The 21391-nt window shown below is 42.3% G+C and overlaps 3 protein-coding genes across 8 annotated transcripts; 1 reads left to right on the forward strand and 2 right to left on the reverse strand.

Annotated features, from left to right (window-relative positions):
• The first annotated feature begins 721 nt into the window (after nucleotides 1-721).
• On the forward strand, nucleotides 722-10166 carry LOC146985422 (G/T mismatch-specific thymine DNA glycosylase-like). Of its 3 annotated transcripts, none has more exons than XM_085778369.1 (11): nucleotides 722-859; nucleotides 1353-1541; nucleotides 2509-2675; nucleotides 4095-4405; nucleotides 4503-4572; nucleotides 4749-4884; nucleotides 5081-5163; nucleotides 5250-5344; nucleotides 7126-7297; nucleotides 7485-7637; nucleotides 9334-10166. In XM_085778369.1, the coding sequence occupies exons 2-11, from the start codon at nucleotides 1483-1485 to the stop codon at nucleotides 9459-9461; spliced, it is 1374 nt and encodes a 457-aa protein (XP_085634495.1). In that variant the 5' UTR covers nucleotides 722-859; nucleotides 1353-1482; the 3' UTR covers nucleotides 9462-10166. The 3 variants fall into 3 exon arrangements, with proteins under 3 accessions (XP_085634495.1, XP_085634496.1, XP_085634497.1); XM_085778370.1 differs by having other exon boundaries at nucleotides 1467-1541; XM_085778371.1 differs by lacking the exon at nucleotides 1353-1541.
• A 1379-nt stretch (nucleotides 10167-11545) lies between these two features.
• LOC146985423 (uncharacterized) lies at nucleotides 11546-13188 on the reverse strand. Its single transcript, XM_085780430.1, has one exon. It carries the CDS (start codon nucleotides 12857-12859, stop codon nucleotides 11546-11548), a length of 1314 nt encoding a protein of 437 aa, XP_085636556.1. The 5' UTR covers nucleotides 12860-13188.
• A 2070-nt stretch (nucleotides 13189-15258) lies between these two features.
• On the reverse strand, nucleotides 15259-21358 carry LOC146985424 (patatin-like phospholipase domain-containing protein 2). Of its 4 annotated transcripts, XM_085778377.1 has the most exons (10): nucleotides 20999-21331; nucleotides 19157-19389; nucleotides 19023-19088; nucleotides 17641-17850; nucleotides 17504-17564; nucleotides 17219-17410; nucleotides 17094-17133; nucleotides 16992-17057; nucleotides 16813-16890; nucleotides 15259-15640 (listed from the first exon to the last, which is right to left on the reverse strand). In XM_085778377.1, exons 1-10 carry the CDS (start codon nucleotides 21201-21203, stop codon nucleotides 15451-15453), a joined length of 1341 nt encoding a protein of 446 aa, XP_085634503.1. In that variant the 5' UTR covers nucleotides 21204-21331; the 3' UTR covers nucleotides 15259-15450. The 4 variants fall into 4 exon arrangements, with proteins under 4 accessions (XP_085634503.1, XP_085634501.1, XP_085634502.1 ...); XM_085778375.1 differs by having other exon boundaries at nucleotides 16992-17133; nucleotides 20999-21358; XM_085778376.1 differs by having other exon boundaries at nucleotides 16992-17133; nucleotides 17504-17561.
• Nucleotides 21359-21391: the final 33 nt, after the last annotated feature.

A 21391-nucleotide genomic window follows, 5' to 3' on the forward strand; every position in this document is an offset into this window, starting at 1 on the left:
TCATTTTTCACAAGCCACATCTCTTCTGAACAGTTTGACACCAAAATGGTAATTTTCAGACGGAGAGATCCGGAGAAAATCCACTTTGTTCCAGACCTGTCTCTGTCTCTACGACACACTCTCGCGAGATTTGGCACAGATCTCCTAGGCAACGTCAAACAAACGGCCGCGAACTCCCGTGAAAATGATTTAAATTATTTTTGGCATGCTAAATATTACTGTTAGTAGTGTAAATATTTAATGTTATCATAAGAAAATATAAATATCTCACTTTCATCTACCTACAAATTGTATAAATCCACACACACACGATCACAGACGAGGTGGTGACGATTGGCCACGCCCACTTAGAGAGACAGGAAGTGTATACCATTTCATATCATTGGAGCAGCCGCTCATGGAGTATCTTTCCATTATTGAATATCTTTGACCAAGCTTCTTGCACCACTGTTTAAATACCACAGACCATCAGCCAATCGGAAACAACCTCAGAGTTTAAAAGTCGAGCAGCTCATACCAATTCTGAAATAGGGGTGTTTCCTTGTGTTTATAATCCAGTTTACACCACGTGGACTGCATTTAAAAATATATGTTGAAAACAACGACAACAGCCTTTGTTATGAAATAGTCTTGAGCATGTTCCTGGAAGCCTTTTTTCTTGACTACGGTTTAAATTATTTTTCTTTCACACCCCTATGTCCCAGACTTGAGCTCTTCCGGTGTCAAAGTTGACCGGCAGGACTGTCATGTCTTTGTTGTCTCTGTAGCAGCTCAAATATAGTGGATATTGGAGCGTGGTGGATGGAAAAATAACATTTAACTGGACAGAGGAAACAGTTTTAACCCTTACCCACACCAGGTACGTTTAAACTCATGAATACGGCTAAACTGCGGACAGTTTCTTTGCGAGGAATCTCAGTGGAGGCGAAACCATTCATCCATGCTAAGTTAGCCTAGCAGCTAGCCGCCGGCTAACATTAGCTGTACTTGTGGCACTGGTACTCAACCGCTGCAAACACAATTCATGTCATTAATCAGAAGACATGAAACCCCGAGGACCGAAATCAAGTACATTAACCTGCTAGCAGCGTACTCTAAACCTGTTTAAAATAGGGCCAATTGACGATTTACTGTCATCCGTGTTTAGCTTGTTGGTTAGCCTAGCAGTGGGAGAAAGGAAACATGTAGGCTAGTTTGTTTACAGAATTAGATGTTTCAGAGGTCTACTGTTTCATAAAATGAGGGCTACCTAGCGGTGTTTTAATTTCATTTTTTTTGCAACATCGTCACCTGCCTTGTCCTTTGTTGGTATTATTTATGTCATGGTTTATCTTTTCTTGCTAACTCCACAGTTCGTCTCCAATACCCTGCCACATGCATTCAGTTTCATACACTGCCAGACGCTTTGATTTGTTAAAACACTTGTACATCACCTCAACGTGCATATATTGATTTATTTAATAAAGTCAAACCACCCAAAAGATGGAAGAAAAGATGAATGGATCACTGCCTGTTGTCTCCCCGGAGTATCTTCAACAGTGGTGAGTCTTCCTCCTCACCACAGTGTGCCCATACAGGAACAAAACTCTGAATGGCAAAGTGTGATGAAAATGAAATGAAAGCATGTGCACCTACCCAGCCTTTTGACTTTTGTTTTATTATTTCCCCCCCATAATATGTCGTTTGGATTGTTTGTACACCTTGGATGACAATTGACTTGGTGTGCTGTGTACACCGCTGCAGCATATTGTTGTGCTTTACCTTCATTATGGTCTCACGGTTGTTGGTTGAACTTAAAGTCTGTGTATAAAATGTGGTTTGAAAACAAGTTACTAGTTAGGTCTGATATATGCTTCTTTATTATGTACACCCAACAGACCTGCAATAAATTCTACCGTAACTGAGATTAGATCAGTTTTAATTTAAACATTTTTAAAGACAAGATATATATTTATTTATAATTAAAGAAATCATTGTTCCTTTGAAATGACTAGTGCAAAAGAAAAACTGGGAAGAGAAAAGGCATTTCATAGTGCATTCTAAAAGTTACATACAATAGCTAGAAATGAAAAACACATATTGCACTCATAGATGATTACAGATTTAAAGAGGTGGAGTCACCATTCAATTTCATGCACATTTTAAAGCAGCATTTTGGTGTGAGGTCTCTTATATTTTACATATACTCTTATATTTAAAATATTTAGTTTGCCCTGCCTGATGCAGAAAGCACAAAGCTCCACAAATACCTTAGGCGTTCATGAAGGAACCTTCATAGGGAGGCAGTGACCCATAACATCTGTAGGAGAAAATGTATCTGTTATGTATTATGACTGAGTTACAGTCAGTCAACCACAGAAAATGATTAAAAAGATGTATAAAAAAGCATAGCGATTGCACACTAAAACCCTGGTGTGACACAGCTTTAATCCCACAGCCCGACCCACTGCCATTTTGCTTGTTGTGTGTGTTATTTAACTGTTTTTCTTCACTCTTTTCCCACCACAGGGTACAGTCTGCCCAGCATTTCCACAGCCTCCAGGCCCAGTATTCAGGCTTCAACCAAAACCATCAGTATCACTACCCAGAGGGGCCGGCAGGAGAGACAGCCATGGCACACATGGCTAATCCAGATCCCATGATGGATCAACTGGAGCCTGCAAACCTGGCAAAACGTACTTCAATCTCATTTGTCATAGTTTATGTAAATGTGCCCTTCCTTGGATACCTAATTGGAAATATCATAATACCAAAATGCATGGTGGCTGGCTAGTAGGCAATAGTAGGCTTTGTATGATACCAGGGTATAAAATTAACTTTACCGGCCAAAATATGTTTTCACCGGCCACTGAACTGCTCACAACACAAAGTCATTAAAATCAGCAGTGTTTTCCCCATTGCATTATAGTTAGGCAGCTGCCTTAACACACACCTGCCTCCTAAACTAAATTGATAATCTGTATATAAAAAAATAGCTTTAGATTAGCTGATGGAATGACAACAGACATTACATAAATAGGCTTTCAGAGGAAGATATAGTGATGTGAGTTTTGAAACTTCCATTTAATCCAGACTGAATACGTGTGAACACAGGTTGTTTTTTTTAAATATAGATTGCCTACTGTTCATCCTACAGTAGCCTATAGAAGAATGCAACTTTCCAGATCAAAAATAACAACACAACATCGTTGTTTTTACAGCACCATATTTTACAGATTAATCAATTAGATTAATATCCGAGCCTGTCTAGGAGCTGTCCATGGTTACTTAACCAAAAGTCTCTTGAAATATCAAACAAAGAGAACTATGGACTATGGAAGTTTGAATAGCCTAAATACAGATGTTATCATGACGTGAATCATATGTTGCGGTGTAAAAAAAATAAAAAAAAAGACCGTTGATTCGGTTTCACCTGATCACGGGCAGAGTCGGCACCTCTTCACAGGATTGCGAGTGGGGTGGTGCTGCATTCAAGTGAACTCGGAAATACGAGACAAACCCGGTCCCGTATTGATGCAAAACAGGACGGGGTTATTTAACTTGCAAATACGACATGATTCCATATTGTCGGGGACATGTGGTAACCCTGGTAACCCTACCTCTCACCATCGCGAAGTGTCGCCACATAAACACGTTACCACAAACTAACGTCGCTCGCTTCTGACTTCCTCCTCTGAATGACCGACTGAACACAAACGTTACAGCAGAAAACTTGATACAATGTTGAATCACTGAGGAACAAAGGACAACTCCGACATTCAAAACACAGTCAGTACATCTCCTGTAGCTGTAAACTGTGTTTGTTTCACTGTTCAGCATTTATGATGACAATTATATAGTGAAGTTGGCATATTCCAGCTGCCGGCCAATGGCGAGTGGCCTAATTTTTTTACTCGCCAAAACATATTTTTACCCGCATTTGGCGAGTGGCGGGTGCTAATTTTAAACCCTGTATGATACCAAACACACACACGCCAAACTAAATGGAGTATTAAGGTAGTGAAAGATTGAATCTTCTGCTACAGTGCAAAAGTAGGATGACTGAATAACATAGTTCTTCCTGTTGAAATCCCCTGTTCCTCCTCTTCTTGTAGCCCCAGCCAAGAAGAGAGGCAGAGCAGCTCAGCCCAAGGAACCCAAGCCACCCAAACCACCTAAAGTACCCAAGGCACCAAAGCCACCCAAGGCACCAAAGCCACCTAAGGACCCAAATGCACCAAAAGCCAAACCTGGTCCTAAGTCCAAGAAGGCCGCTGATGCTCAGGCAGATGGTAAGCAGGAGAAGATTGATGAGAGCTTCAAGAAGGTGAAGAGGAAAGTCGACCGCTTCAAAGGAATGTCAGAAGAGGAAGTCATGAAAAAAACTCTACCAGACCTGCTGGACTACAACCTGGACTATGTCATTGTGAGGCCACGTTTCCATCGATTTCACAGTGAAACCCAGCACCATGCTTTGGAAAGAAATTTAGTTTTGAAGATTAAAAAACATTTGCCTTTTTCAGATTGGTATCAATCCAGGTTTGATGGCAGCTTTCATTGGACGATGGTTTCCAGGACCTGGGAATCATTTCTGTAAGTTGTGTTACAAAATGTTTTTCTGTAGAAAGAAATGGTGGAATTTGGGCGTTTTTACTGTTATTGCACCCACCCCGTGTTATGAATGGCACTGTTACACCATTAACTTCAGTCAAATACATCAGGTTTGTCAGCTGCAGAGATGAAACAACCAGTAACTTTTTTCATTTCAGGGAAGTGCCTGTTTCTGTCAGGATTCACGGAGGAGCAGCTCAACCACATGAGTGACACCACACTGCCTACCAAGTACAAAATGGGCTTCACCAACATGGTTGCCAGGGCGACACCAGGGAGTAAAGACCTCTCAACGTAAAAACACATTACTTGTTCAGTTTGATCTCTGACCACCATGCTTGAAATTTGATAGAGACAAAAAGTTTGTATTTGGTCTGAAGAGGGGACATTCAAAAGGAGCTGTTAGCTTTGTTAGCTTTGTTAGCTCTGAGACCAGAATTCTGCTGTGATGCTGTATTTTAACCATGTTCTTTTCTTTTCATCTCAACAGTAAAGAGTTGCGTGAAGGAGGCAAAATCCTAGTTGAGAAATTAAAGAAATTCAGGCCTCTTATTGCTGTTTTCAATGGGAAATGTGAGTAGTCCCCCACTACAGTACAACAGCTGCTCTAAAATGAGTCTTTCAAGTGGATTTAAGCGATTCATCTGTTTTTCTCACAGGTATCTATGAAATGTTCTGCAGAGAGATGTTTGGTAAAAAACCAAAGAAACTTGACTTTGGTCTGCAGCCGCACAAGATCCCTGACTGTGACGTGGTGAGAATTCAAACATGTCACAACTGTGCATCTCTTTATGATATTAACACAATTCACACACACACATTGGAAAACATGCTCTCCGTCTGAACTCGCTTCTCTCAGTATCGTTCGTCAAAAATTTGAAAAAAAATTTTCCATCAAGTTAAAATGCTGTATGAGTATCATGTGCTGTGTCTCAATTTGAATTCTTCCATACTTAAAGGGACAACAAGGAGTTTCTAATCGGTTATAAAAAAGTCTCACGTTAATGTGGATGAATCTCCGCTACCCACACTTGTTAATGGGCCCATTTTCGATAAATATATCGATCTGTCTCTATCGTTATTTTGTTACTATTAGTGGTGGCGGAGATGCTGGTCGAGCCGACCAGCGTTTCTTTACTTTCAGTTTCGCAACGAGTCATGAGAATAACGTAGCTGAATCGCCGTTTATGGTCGGAACTACGACGGTATGTGAACCTCTTTGAACCTCTGACTTTAATTATTGATGAATGAAAACATGAGTCTGTCTTGCGCCAGTCAAAAGAATTTTACGGTGCGCGCGGAGGCTCATAAATGTAGTGTGAAAACGCTTCGCTTTTCCAAAACTCCTTGTTGTCCCTTTAAACTAAGTATTTTGAGTATGTACAGTAAGTGTGTCTCAAATGACAAATATGTCAAAATGGGTTACAGCAGCGGTATTCGATTTGAGACAACACCAACAGTCAAAATTTGCACACCACTGAAGTAAGTACATAGTGTATGTACATAGTATAGTACATGACAGTGTACTCATTGAAGTATTCGAATTGAGACACAGCAATAGACTATAAAGCTCAGGGACCATAATGATAAGGAAAAAGTGGACTAAGGAGGTAGAGCAGCTCATCCACTGATCATAAGGTTATTGCAGTTTCTGGATCCTCCAGTCCGCACTTTGATGTGTTTTTGGGCTGAGGGGTGTGTGTGTGTGTGTGTGTGTGTCTGTGTGTGTGTGTAAAAAGCTTCATATGAATGTGGTTCAAGGTCTGCAACTCACATTAAAATGACTGATGCCTGCTTGATATCTGACAAAATTACTGACAGGTGAAACGGTAGGACTGAATACTTAAAGGGATAGTTCACCCAAAATTGAAATTTCACTCATTATCTCCTCCCCCTCATGTCGACTAAGGGCTGGGTCGAGAAGTTTCAGATTCCTCCGTGGCTTCTCTGAGTTACAGGGGGTCTCGGCGTAGCAGTGCATGTCCATATGACGGTTGCAAATGGATACCAACTGTCTTCGTAAGACACACCAAAAAACATCCAAATACCTCCATGCTGCTCGTATGTAATGTCCGTCTTGTATTGAAGCCCCGAAATGCGGAATTGCCCCGAGAAGAAAAAAAAAAAAAAAAAGTCTATATTTCAAGCTTGTTTTGTAGTGGAAGCTTCTCGAAGCTCCTCTTCCCGGTTCGTCAAATTTGGACGAACTGGGAAGAGGATGGACCCTGGTTCGTCCAAATTTGACGAACCGGGAAGAGGAGCTTCCGCAACAAAACAAGCTTGAAATATAGACTTATTTAATTTTTTTGGGGACAATTTCGCAGTTCGGGGCTTCAATACAAGACGGACATTACATACGAGCAGCATGGAGGTATTTGGATGTAGAAAATGAGTGAGTAGAAAATGAGTGAAATTTCAATTTTGGGTGAACTATCCCTTTAACATGAAAAGAAAACAGCAGTGTCCTTGGGGGAGCTGCCAGTCAACCAAACCTTTCAATTAAGACCTGAACTGAGCATCATTTCTCCTGCACAGGCTCTGTACTTGATGCCGTCCTCCAGCGCTCGTTGTGCCCAGTTCCCTCGTGCTCAAGACAAAGTCCACTTCTACATCAAACTGAGAGAGCTCAGAGACCAGCTGAAGGGCGTCCGAAAAAGCACTGAGGTCGAGGAGGTCGATTACCAGTTTAACCTGCAGTTGGCCAAGGGTGAGGCGGGAACTTTTTCTTTTCTAAAACTTAAAAGGACAAAACACCGTCATGACATATTGATGTAACGGTACAGAATCTGAGGAGCATCTTTTGAATGAATGTGTAAACACTGGTTTTAAAATCTTGCCACTAGCCCACACAACATGTTGTTTATTTTCTTTCTTTTTCTTTTTTCCATCTCCAGAGGATGCCAAGAGGATGGCCATAAAGGAGGAGCAGTACGATCCTGGTTATGAAGATGCATATGGTGGAGCGTATGTAGAAAAAGGACCTGAAGGAGAGCAGGCCGAGAGCCAGACCAACGGTCACTGTACATTCTCATCTGTAGGAAACTCAGGTACCAACACACACACACACACACACACACACACACACACAGCCGAGCATGAAGGTAGAATTAGGGGTGATCTCAAATATTCGACGATTTGATTCGGAAAGGTCTGATTCAACTATCAACCCCGTCTTTGAATCGTCGTAAAATGTGGTTATGAAAAAAGATTGTACCATTCTGACTATATAAGGGTGCTCGCTGCTGCTGAACGTCTGATTTTCCATAGAATTTCTTTGTTTTATAATATAGACGAGATTATTTAGATACAACAACACAGTGAGTGCTGCGACTACTCTACTTGATGTTGTTTCCCTTCAATGGAGAGAAAATTAAATTCAGGCCTAAGGTTTTATTTACAAGATTAAACTAAGGTACGCATCTCTGTCTATCAATCGCGCAGCACCTACACACACATATCATGTCCACACAACGATGGGACTTCACGTTTTCATTCTCCATACACACTCGTTAATTCACAGCACAAACTCATACTCATCATCGCTACACTGTCCCCAAAAGACAGACGGTGATGTCGTGTACGTGATGAGTGAGATCAGAACAAGGATGAATGGAGAATATCCTGTTATTGTTATCTTATGCCAACTGAAGAATTACATTTGTTTATTTGGGTGTTTAAACTCTTTTCTCCGGTGCGGAAAAAGACGCAAATGAGATCATGAATCAATGAGGGAAAAAACAACATGATTTGACGATAAGTTGGAATTGACGAATCAGATTCGACTATGAAAATCCTTAGTTGAGGACACCCCGAGTTAGAATACAGTGATGTGATTCAGAGCTCTTGACCAATGGCATGATAGAGTGTATTCAGACATGTGGCTCGTTGGCTTTGTTCAGATTCAGGGGCTTAAACGATACAGTTGTTGCATTTTTCTTTAACAGTCCCACTGGTCCAAAGTTGTAAACAAATGCCATGCGCAAACCAACTGTTCTCTCATTAGTCAGAAATCTTACCTGGAAGGAGGAGGAGTTTATACAGGAAAAACAACAACCTGGAACATCGTGTGTGTGTGTGTGTGTGTGTGTGTGTGTGTGTGTGTGTGTGTGTGTGTGTGTGTGTGTGTGTGTGTGTGTGTGTGTGTGTGTGTGTGTGTGTGTGTGTGTGTGGTGTGTGTGTGTGTGTGTGTGTGTGTGTGTGTGTGTGTGTGTGTGTGTGTGTGTGTGTGTGTGTGTGTGTGTGTGTGTGTGGGTGGGTGTGGGTGTGGGTGTGGCTAGTTTTTTGAGTCAGTTGTGTCGGTTGCCGAGTTGATTATGTTCTCACTGCAAACCAACGGCTCCAGGGCTCGAATGGAAGCGAGTTGAGATCATAGTGTTTGTTTGTTTTATCCCACATCAGAGCGCTGCTGTTTGCTGTGCTCACATCTGCCCAGAAGAACCCATCTTTTGAGTTAAACACTCCCTGTTTCAGAACAACTGGTCCATATACACCCTTATCCTGCATCATGACCACTGATTTTCAGTCCATTCAGATTAAAACCCTGAATGCGGCTGCTACTCTCCCAACACACACCATTTGAGAACTTAATGCTTGAACGCTGCCCATGAGGATTGATTAAAAATGAGAAGTTCAGCAGTGCAAACATTCATGCCTGGTGAAAAAATTAACATGAATGAGCACAGAGCTGAACAAACAGCAGTGTCAGTGTGTCACATAATGAGTGTGTTTGTTCTGTTTGTGCAGAAGGAGCACAGGAAGCATCCACGTCACAAACACCAGGCGGTCAGCTTCCAGACGGACAGTGGATGACCCAGTCGTTCACAGATCAGATCCCAGACATCAGCGATGGACCCAAAGACGGCAGTGTATGAGGAGGACTTTGCCTCTTGTGTCAGGTCTTACATTGTTTTCCTCTTTCTTAGTGCCAGAGTGGAATATACACAACGTAGATGGACTTTTTAGAGATTATGCAGAATATCCTCTCTGTGTTTTATATTGTTTGTGATCTTGTACACATGCATGATCGTCTTCATGGCAGTTCTTTTTAAATATGTGAAATCAGGGACTTGACAATGATGCTTGACTGTCATTGGAGGAGGTCATGTATTTTAACATTGTTTTGCCTTTATACTGTACTGTACTGTACTGCACTGTGATGCAGTAGCTGTAAACATTCACATCTACTGTTTGAACAGTAGGTTAAACTCCAGGCAGTTATTTTATAACGTGTCTGATCAGCGTGAGCCTTCATGATCCTCTCTGTGACAGAGGATTCAGCTAAGCATTAATATTTTTTACATTCATGGTGCTGTGAACTGACCACTATGCAAAGTGGTCATTCAGTGAAACTAGGCTCATTATGGATCTGAAGAGATTCCACAGACGGAATTTCAATGATTTTCAATATAATGTTACAAAACTCAAACAGCTTTTATTTTTGACTTTTATGTTGTTGTTTTTTTTTTTTTGCTTTAGGAATTTTAGAATTGTGTTTTGTATGTTTATGGAAATGTCACTCACAAGGAATTTTATGAAACATATGTCAATTAAAATGTCCTGATGATGCTTTTTCTAAATTTGGGGTATTTGTTGTTTTTGTGTATACATTATGGTGAGCCTTCGTGCCACAGCTAACTGTGGTGTTCTATTTTTATTTTTGGAGAAAATGCGTCATAAGGAAAAAAGAAAAACAATGGTTAAAGTGGAGGCAAACAGAAAAGAGAAGAGCTCACACGAAACATAGGTTGTACACTATAGTCTGATACTATTGAAGATAGTAGTTTCAGCTTCGCTGAAAACAAATGCACATGACCAGGAGGAGGGTTAGCAAAACAGCGGAAAAGTGACCAGACTTGCATTGTTCCCCTTTAATGTGTCTTCATTAACTGAATGCACACTTGCACAGCTCCACTACTTCCTGAACTTAATGCTACTCCTTTATTTCCTATTTGACATTATTGGACAAACTGATTAATCCAGGTGTCTGACCAGACAGACAGGAAACAAAAGAGCAGCATTAAGTTCAGGAAGTAGTGGAGCTGTGCATTCAGTTAATGGAAAAAAGAAATTGTATCCATCTTCCATATTAATAGGCCCTTTTCTACCATACACAGAGATCACAATTTCATTTCATTTTGATTTATTCCATTCATGGTATACATACTACACATGGTTGCACATATTTACGTAATGTACACATAGTCACCATAAATGAAAAGGAGCAGGATTAAGAAAAACTTATAGTGCCTGCCCCTCTCTATTGTTATAATTGCATTGGCTTACTATCAACACCAATATTATGCTCTTATTTCAAAAAATGTAATTGATGAAACATATAATAAGCAAAATAGCAGTGGACACCACTCGTCTATCTTTTCTTTTTTTCCCTTCTTTTTCTCTTTCTCCTTTTTTGTAGGCGCTTATTTTTTCTTTTTTAAACAATATCAGCCATTGGAAGAGGTGAATGTCCTATGGCCTGTATTGTAGAAAAGAGATGTCCAGGCCTGGATCAGAATATGTTTCTTTTTTCCCCCTAAACATTTGCTTATTGTTTTTCACAAAGTGGTAAACCAATTCCAATTTAATTTTTAATAAACTGATATGGCCACTAGACGGCACTTCTGTCCCACTTCTGAATAGAAAACTGACACCATGGAGCACACCATGCTGCATGTCAGAACTACACCATATTGTTGTATTGTTGAACCAAACCGAATCAGCATTTTACAATATTCCCCATTAAACTCTATTGATCTGACACAGGTTCTTGAAAGACTTGGTACAATCACAAGCTACTAAGTACGGCAATATATGCAGGAAATATATCTTTAAGACTGACATCTATTTGTTTATTTATTTACTTATTTATTGCTAAAACTAAAAGAAAGAATGGAAAAAATACAGAAATACAGAAAGAAAGAGCTGAAAAGAAAGACAGACTGTTCATGTCTGCTGTTCAGAGGAGGAAAGGGAGAGTGTCAGTATCAGTGATGTTGGATGAAGGCTCTCTGCTCCTCTTCCACCTCTGTGGTTTCCTCAGCCCCACGGCGTGGCGTAACCTCTTCCAGCGGGACACTGAACCCACAGAGGCCATCTCGTTGGCCTCTGTGGGTTCAGGGTCAGAATCAGAATTAGAGAAACACTCGTCCTCCCACTCCCACCCCTCCTCGTCCTCCCACCCCTCCTCCTCCTGCTCGTCTTGTTCGTTCTCTGATTGATCTGGAAGTTCTTGATGGGATGGATGGTCTTGGGGCTTCTCTTCAGGCTTTTCCTGGCTCGTGACGTCTTCTTGGTGAGGCTGAGTTTTCAGCTCTGTCATCAGCTCTTGCTCAGATTTTTCTTGAGCAGAACTGGTTTCTTCAGCCACCTTGCACCGAAGGGCTTCCAGCTCAGCCCTCAGGTCGCTCTGCAGAAGCAGTTCTTCGGACACCCTGGCAGCACGAGCCTTTGTTTCTTTCTCTAGTTCGTGCTGTAGGTCCTTGACCTGCTGCTTGGCACTGAGGATCTCAGCTTCATACTTCTGGATGTATGGGTATAAAGCCCTCATTGTCTCCACTTCCTCCTGGAGAGCCACGTTCTTATCTTTCTCATCTTGGAGCTGTGTGATGAGCTTATCGTTTAGTTTGGCTTCATATTTGATGTGAGTTTTCAGAAGCTGCTCCTGCTTAGATGCTTCATAATGAAGAATGCTGATCTCTTTAGTCTTCATGCGACGGAGCGTGTCCATCTCAGTCCTCAGGGTTGTCTGCAGGAGCAGGTCTTCACACACTTTGGCAGCATTAGCTTTTGTTTCTCTCTCTAGCTCATGCTGTAGTTGGTTGACCTGCTGCCTGGCACTGAGGAGTTCACCTTCAAACCTCTGGATGTCTTGGTCTAAAGCCAACTGTTTCAGTTTTTCTTGGAGTTTTGTGTTTTTCTCTCTCTCTGCCTGCAGCTCAGCCATGAGCTCCTCTTGGCTAAGTGAATGTGCCACTTGCTGCTCCCCATTGTCTTTTTGCAGCAGTTTCTTTACTGTGATATTTCCAGTGCAGAAGAGGTCTTCCAGTTCTCTCCTGGTGTCTTTGTCTCTGTTTATGTAGAGTTGTTTTATGGATTTCTGTGTGGCCAGCTGCTGTTTGGTCTGATCCAGCTCTTGGGGAAGTTGGACCCTCCCATTCTGCTCTCTTTCGCAGCTGGCTTTCTCTCTCAAAGTGAGCCTGTGGGCCGGGATATTGTCTCTGAGTTCTTGGATTGTTGTCTCATTTTTTGATGTTGTATTACAACTCGCCATTGTGTTAGCCTGAAGAATTGTCCAAGACGTGTTGTGTAAAATCACATTGTGCTCTCTGGCCAGTCAGTTTCAGTGATATTAGGCAATGAGCTCAAGTGCTCTATTCTAACTACTGTATATGAACTGATGATGTTATTGATGATGTCACGGATGATGTCACAATTTGGCCTTTTAAGTTGAACATTCCATTTTTGTTGCTCTTTTCTGCTAATAATTGAACTGATGATGTCACAGATGATGTCACAGTAGACAAGTTGGCCTTTGAAGTTGAACGTTACATTTTTGGAATGTTCTGATGATGTCACAAGTTGAATGTTCCATTTTTTGAATGTTCTATTTTTGGAATGTTCTGATGATGTCACATTAGACAATTCAGCCTTATCCACAAGTTTCCGAACGTCATCTATGGGCAAACCCGGAAGCCGGTTTTGCCGGTTTGGTGGAATTGTAGCTACGTTTACGTTTCCATGGTTTTCAGTCGTTGTCATAGTTGCGGTAAACGCATGGATCTATTAACGCTGGCTTTTAACACGGATGTCAATTTGTGTGATATCCACTGTTAAAAGCTGGAGTGATGATCCATGCGCTTTACAGATTTTCGTTAAAAAAAAAAAAAGAAATCCATGCATTTACCGCGACTACTGAAACCATGGAAACGTAAACATAAAATTCCACCGGAAGAGCAAAACAGGCTACGTTTTTGACGTTCGGAAAAAGGTGGATAAGTTGAATATTCAATTTTTGTTGCATGTTTAAATTCAAAATCACAATATATAGGAATAGCAATAGATTAGCTTCTATCTATCTATTGATGTCACACAGATTCCCTGCCCAGAAATGTCCCGACTAGACCAAAATATCACAATACAGGCAGGGTTGGGTTCTGCAGACACAGTCACCACCACACATGAGAAGAAGCCCATAGGTGATGATTAAGCAGGATTTCTTTTGTATAAGTAGACTCTTCAGTTTATCTACTTTTAAATTGGAAATACTGTATACTGCATAGCTGCTCAGAGCTACGCTATGGAGGCACATGGGATTTCTTGGTTTCCCTCATCAAACTCATCAAATACACAATCCAACAACTCCAAAACGCTCTGGTGGACAAGTTGTGAGCTGCACATTGACCACGCTATGAGATAATAACGGAACGTTACCAGACAGAGTTGTAAATTCATGCAAAACCGCTGATGCACGTTCCCGTCGGCAAGCAGTTTCTGCATTTGCCTCAAAAACAACCCCCCACCAGGGGAGGGTGTTGTGAAATTTTGATGCTGTTTTAATGAGGTATGTGGGAGTGAGAGCTGTTCAAATCTTTCTGGTGAGTCATGGAAATTTGATAACTTTTAATCACAGGCCTAAAGATGAAGTTCACCAAATATGAAATAAATTGGATGAAATCCCTAGGAATACCAGAAATTGCAAAAATGATGTTCAAAATGACCAATCAAATCAAACTGTCTGGCTTCCTGTCCTTAAGACCATGGCTGCCAGAGACTTTTTGTGTGTCTGGACTTGTTGTGTGAGCCTACGGATTTTGATCCACCTACTCTCACTACTTTCAGGGAGGTGCTACAGAGGTCAGTTGTCATCATTTTTTTCATGAAATGAAAATGAAAAGGACCAACATTCACTACACCGCCACTGGGAGAGACTGTTACAAAATTTCACATTTCACAACACCCCCCAGGGTGTTGTGAAATTTTGAAGCTGTTCTGGTGAGTCATCGATGGTGGGCTACCACACCCACTGATGGACAGACAAGTTTCTGATAACTTTTAATCACCAAAGTTTCTAGATGAGGTTCACCAAATAGAAGTCATTTGGACAAAATCCCTTTGAATTTGTTCAAATATGAGATGGGGCAAAAATGTACCACTTTTTTGTGGCACATCTCAGCTCCTCTGCAGAATGAAAAAGCCTGATGACTGTAGGCACAAAGGATCTTCTGGATCTCTCCACCCTGCAGCAAAGAGAAAGGAGCCATCCAGCACTGCTGTTTTTTGGATCCATCCTTGTGTCTGTCGTCATTTAGTTCAGCCTGACAATTTATTTTTGTTACCGGCACAATCCAGGATGTTTTCCACAGTGCTGGCACCAGCCCCAACTGCAGACTCAGGTTGAAGATCCTGTGGAGAGGCTGACACAGTTGGGCAGCACCATCTTGAAGCAGCCTTGGACACACAACACACCATCTGGGCCAGCTGCCTTCTCAGATCATAGTCTTCCTACCTCCAATCTCAGCCCTGTCTCTGTGACAGACAAGAGTGGAGGTACAGGTGTGAGAGGGGAAGTAGCTACACTGGAGATGTACACATGTAGGAGAAGGAGGAGGAGAGGAAGGAGCTGTGGTGAAGATGCACACGTGTAGGAGGAGTGGAAGTGGGTATGGCTGCAGTGTCAAACCTGTTGAAGAACTGGTTGAGTTCATCAGCTCTATCCACATCACCCACTATTGGCTGTCTTTTCTTTTTATTATAGCCAGAGATGGTATTGATTCCTCAAATATAAGTGATAAATGAAAAATAGTCTGTAGTCCTGCCTGGTTCATGGTTTATGATGTGTCCATTTACACCTTGGGTTTAATGTCACTTCAGGTAAATGTGATGTTTGGAGGTGAGGGACAGAAGACCCAGGTCGCCGTTGTTGTCCCAGTGGAGGTTGTTGTTGGAAACTGGAGTGATAGCGGAAGTCCGTGGTTTCCACCTCCTCCTGTTCTCCTGGTTTCTGAGATTTGAGCCAGAGGAGCTGTTTCTGTAGCGCTGCTCCTGAGACACACTAGATGAAGACACAGAGACAAGAGTGATAATTTAACAGGGTTACTAACTGCTGGTCTTACTCTAATAACACCGAGGCAGTGGTTCCCAAACTCTTTGGCTCATGACCCCACAAATTTCTGGTGACCCCGTCAATCAAGATGCACCACCCCAGATATTTTTTTATGCTGCATTTTATTTGAACTTGATTTCAATTTGAGAAAGTGAAAGTATAGAATACAGTTGTTTAGGATTGTGTGTGGTGTTTTTAATCATATTTTTAAAAAGAATAATAATTAGGTTTAAAAAATATTTTTTTTATCAGTAAGCCTAAAATCAATTACTGGACATTTCAGGCGACCCCATTTGAATTCCAGGCGACCCCACATTGGGTCCTGAACCCAAGGTTGAAAAACACTGCACTAAGGGCTAGTTTTTTAGCTGCAACTAATGCTGTGGTCATGATGATGCTGTGTACCACTGAAAATACTTACATCATCCTCATCTCAGTGTTTACAAGGTCCATAGGTCTAGAAATGAACAATTTATGAAAATGATTTCCCTTGACTTGAGCAATGACTCTAATGTACACCGATCAACCATAACACCATAATACCAGCTCCCTAATATTGTGTTGGTCCCTTTTGCTGCCAAATACACAACAAACTGCTCTGCACTGTGTTGTGACAGCTTTCTATCAGAAGCAGCATGAACTTGTTCAGCAGTCTGAGTGTTGTGTAGCTACGGTCTGTTGGATGGGAGCACATGGGTCAGCCTTCTCTCCCCATGTGTATCAATGAGCCTGTGGCCGCTTCACCACTGTTCCTCCTAGATCCTGACCACTGCAGACCGGGAACAGCCCACAAGAGCTGCAGCTGCGGCTCATGAGAGACCCAGTCGTCCTTGGAGAACTGGATCAGATCCTTACACTGAACATTTTTACTGATTTAACACATCAACTTTGAGGACAACATGTTCACCAGCTGCCTATCCCACCCACTAACAGGTGCCATGATGTAGTGTTATTCAGTGTTATTGAATGTTAGTCCTGATCGGTGTATATGCAGTTGCTTTTCTGGATTTTCTGAATTTCATATACAGTTATATAGATTGTCATAGAGGGTTGCGGGTCACTTCTTTTTCTGGATGGATGTACAGTATATGTATATGCACAGTATACATGTTCACACACACCTGTTGTTCTTGGCTCCATAGGAATCTGTGGCAGACGTCAGCAGTCTGTGAATGGCTGAACAGACCGACTGTATCACACTGTCACAACAAGAGATTGATGTTTGTAGCCAGAATGAATGTTGTCATTATTTTTGACCATTCTTTTCCCATTGGTCACATGATCAACGTGTCATCTTTACCTTCTGATGAGGATGGAGATCAGCTGGACGGGCAGCATGAGGACGGTCAGCAGGGAGAAAACCACTCTGACAGGAAGGAAGTGAGTGAGCTGAGAGCACCACCTGACACCATCCTGGCTCTCCCTGCAGGCCTCACACAGGACTATCACACACACACACAGACAACATAAATATACTGTGAAACGAACCACCAATTCAAGGTATTCCGTCCCACCTGTCCCACTCACTTTTTTGGATGTTAGCTGGGAGGTTCTCTATGACTCGGTGGTCCAGCGAGCTGCGCTCCTCCTGTCTAGGATTTGGTCCGTTCAGCTGTGTCTTCCTGGACTCCTCTCCCTTCACCAGCTCACAACAAGAAGGTGTCACAAGCTCCATCTCTGCCACCAAACTGCGGGGAGGACACTGTGTCCCGAGCAGATCTGTATAGATCAAGAACGGTTGATTTTTCTTTTACATGTGTGAATCAAAGAAGTCGAAGCCTGAGCAGGAGGAGGTGGAGGAGCTTACAGTACCTCTTTCTCTCAGGAAACGAAGAGCATCCATGTAGCCGTTGTGACAGATCTCAGCCAGCTTCTGTCGACAACAAATGTCAATCATCTGCCTGCACGTCTTACGATGAACTGATTCACTTACTTCTAAACTCACCTACCTCAAGTCTGGGGGGTAGGAAGGATGTACAGACGCGGTGCACGTTGCCGGTGTTGACCTGGATGCTGACGTTGCCGTAGTGCACCTCCAAGAGGTTGAACGTTCCCTCTGCGGGGCAGATGTCGCTCTCACCCGAGAACGGCGCCATGGTGACGGTGTTTCTCTGCTCGAACAGAGGCATGTTGTTGCTCAGGGCTCCGTCCATGTAGTGCTGAGAGGAGGGGAGGCTGACTGAATACTTTCACAATAAAACGCAACTGCAATTCACACTTTCAAAGCAGACTCCATTCTCTGCTGATTGGATCTTTATATAAGAGACATGTATTGTTTGTGTTGTGTTTTCCTCTCTACTTATGTTCACTTGCTGATTTCTTGCTGATAACTATGTGTAACATGTAAAGAGAGAGCAGGAACTTTTATTTGTGGGTGTTAGTGTCAGTGGAGGGAGTGATACCAAATGTTTCATGTCCAATAAAATAGGCCAAAAATGCTGGACACAATGCCGACAATTCCTGCAATAAAGTTTATTATTTCTTATACAACAAGTAAAAATCACTCCTCTTTAGGTCCTATTTATAGGTGCTGAAGATTTCTGATTATGAGGCTTTAAAGGGATAGTTCAACATTTTGGCAAATTGGCCCATTGCCATAATCGCTATAGTCATAGCAGTAGGTTTGTTACCTTTATTTGACGGTGCAAGCTATTTTTAGAATGGCGGAGCAGAGCCGTGAGCTGCTCAGAGCTAAGCTACGGAGGCTAATGGGATTTCTTGGTTTCCCTCATCAAACTCATCAAATACACAATCCAACAACTCCAAAACGCTCTGGTGGACAAGTTGTGACCTGCACATTCACCACGCTAGTTGTGTTAGAGGTAAATTCATGCAAAACAGCTGATGCACGTTGCCTTCAGGGACAGTTTTTCAGCAAGCAGTCTCTGTATTTACCTCAAAAACAACTCTGTCTCGTAACGTTCCGTTATTATCTCATAGCGTGGTGAATGTGCAGGTCACAACTTGTCCACCAGAGCGTTGTGGAGTTGTTGGATTGTGTATTTGATGAGTTTGATGAGGGAAACCAAGAAATCCCATGAGCCTCCGTAGTGTAGCTCTGAGCAGCTCACGGCTCTGCTCCGCCGTTCTAAAAATTGCTTGCACTGACAAATAAAAGTAACGAACCTACTGCTAAAACTATAGGGATTATGGCAATGGGCCAATTTGCCAAAATGTTGAACTTTCCCTTTAAAGTAAAAAATGCTGTGAACCTTCACTGTGTGAGCATTTCTTGCTAATCCTTCCTCAGGAACTTGTCAGCTGTAGATCTGAAGCAGAATACAGGGACAGTGAAGCAAAGTGAAACTGGTGTAAAACTGCATAGACTCACCACTCCGCGGTATGAAGGGGGGATGAAACCACAGTAAACAGGGAAAAAGCAGCTGCACATGAGAACCTGCAAAGAGAGACTGTTTAATCTCCACTCAGACCAAACCTGTCAGTGCTTTGTTTCCTCCTCTCTACCTGAATGAGCTCTTCTCTGCTGTCAAACTCCGACACCAACACGTTCTCTCCATTGGCCAGTTTGGTGAGGGACACACAGAGTTTCCCAGAGGCCCGGAGGTGGGCGTCCTCAGGAAGTTTCTCCAGTAGGTACGCCTTCACCCACCTCAGCAGACTAAAGGTCGGGTGGAAAACTCCCAGTGTGTGTTTTCTGGCCTCTCTGGCCAAGGTCAACACATCAGCACAGAACTGCTCTGGGGAGAAAAATGCAGCATCGTCAGATTTTAGAGCAGTGGTTCCCTTCCTTTTTTGGCTCGTGACCCCATTTTGACATCACAAATTTCTGGCGACCCCCGATCACATGTGATCGTGGCTGTCAATCATGGGTGAGATCATATTTTTATAAGCCGCATTTTATTTGAACTCGATTTGTTGTTGAGAAAGTGAAAGTATAGAATACAGTTGTTTAAGATTGTGTGTGGTGTTTTTAATCATATATTCAAAAAGAATAATAATTAGTTAAAAGAATATTTTTATCAGTAATTGTTTTTAATCAATTACTAGACATTTCAGGCGACCCCATTTGAATTCCAGGCGACCCCACGTGGGGTCCCGACCCCAAGGTTGAAAAACACCTTTAGGGAAAGTGACAAATTACAAATTAACTGTACTGATCTTTTGTTTTCATGAGTCACTGATTACTGTGTGTGTGGATGAGATAAGGGAGAAGGATGTTTTTCACTCGTTCACTGTCCTCGGCTTTGAACTCAGTGTCACTTCTGGAATTTGCCCTCACTATTACATGAACTCCACCTGAACTGCGATAACAAACCCCTGCCCTTCGCCTGCGACTCAGAACTTCAATCATTACAAGAGGAAAATCTAAAAATGTAATGTGTATATAATAAAACACATGGCTTTTACCTGTTCTCAATATATTCTTTACATAGGCTATGAAATATATCCATTCTGCATCTCTGCACAGTAAGTGAAGGGCTAAGATATAACTGTCATAACATGGTGTTTTGAACCAGCCTTAGTGTGTTTTCTGGATGTCCTACAGTGTCAGTGCACCTGAACGCACCGTGAGGATTCCCCACTTACCTGGAACCCCCCCCCCACCTCTCTCTCTCAGAGGATGGCTGGCACCCAAAAGAAGAGGAAAGTTGAATACTTTTCCCTGTTCATCTCTCTCTGACTCTAACTCCTTCCTAGAGATCAGCAGCAGCAGGCTGTAGGAGACTAAGCTCAATAAAGGCTGAGGCATTAGACGGTGTGGGACTGTGGAAGAGGGGGGCCCCCCTCCCCTCTTGGGGTACCACTAATGCCTCCTAATTAGGAAAGTCCAGCGAGGAGTTGAGGTCACAAGACCTCTGTCGATCTATTTTGGTTTTATGAACCATCTACCTGGACTTGTTTTCATCTTTGCTGTGTCGTCGTAGGAATATAGAGTATTGCCCCGCTTCCCCCCGATTGAAGGCTGTGCTGCAATCATCTTAAACCCAGCCCACCAGAAATGCACATTTTATTGTAAATAAATGGTGTTTTATTTCAACCCTGTGTCTTGTTATTTTAACTCAACATGGTTCCCAACCAATCCAAGTTCCAGAACCTTTTAACTTTTATTCTCAATTGTGTGGTGCGACATAACTACAGAAAGGAGGAGTCAGATTTCAATGATGTAACTCAAGCGACACACGTATCTACTGTATATGCGGGGGAATTAATTCCTGTGATAGGAAATCACATGTCTGTTTCAAACACAGATATACAGAGACATAAACAGAGGTTAAGATTGCAGTACACAATACAAAATGTACATTAGACAGAGGAGGGAAGGCTCTGATCTGTGATGTGACTCACCGATGGGAATCCCAACAGCCAGAACTGCAGCAACAAGACAACCAGAAGAAGCTCCACCAATTTTAGAAGCACCATGAACCAGGCGTGGAGCCCGCTCCAGGATACAGCTCAGAGCTCCCACGTAGTAAATACTCCTGAATCCACAGCCTGCAAAGGAGATGTTCCACTCCTCATCCCACTCAAACATCTTCTCCTCGCTCTCCATCAGCTGCCAAGTCTGATGGAATCTCAAAACTGCATCTCTAACGTTTCCTTCCCTTCAGTCACCTGTCAGAGTTCAGCTGGTCTACTTGGATAACATCCAGTATTTCATACACAAGTAAACTGATGTGTTATCTTAGGTGAAGTGGGCAGCGTGTCAGTCGGCTATGGGATGTTATTGCACAACTTACT

The sequence above is a fragment of the Trachurus japonicus genome, chromosome 6 (assembly GCF_045865225.1).
Source record: "Trachurus japonicus isolate A0001 chromosome 6, Traja_1.0".
Taxonomy (NCBI): domain Eukaryota; kingdom Metazoa; phylum Chordata; class Actinopteri; order Carangiformes; family Carangidae; genus Trachurus; species Trachurus japonicus.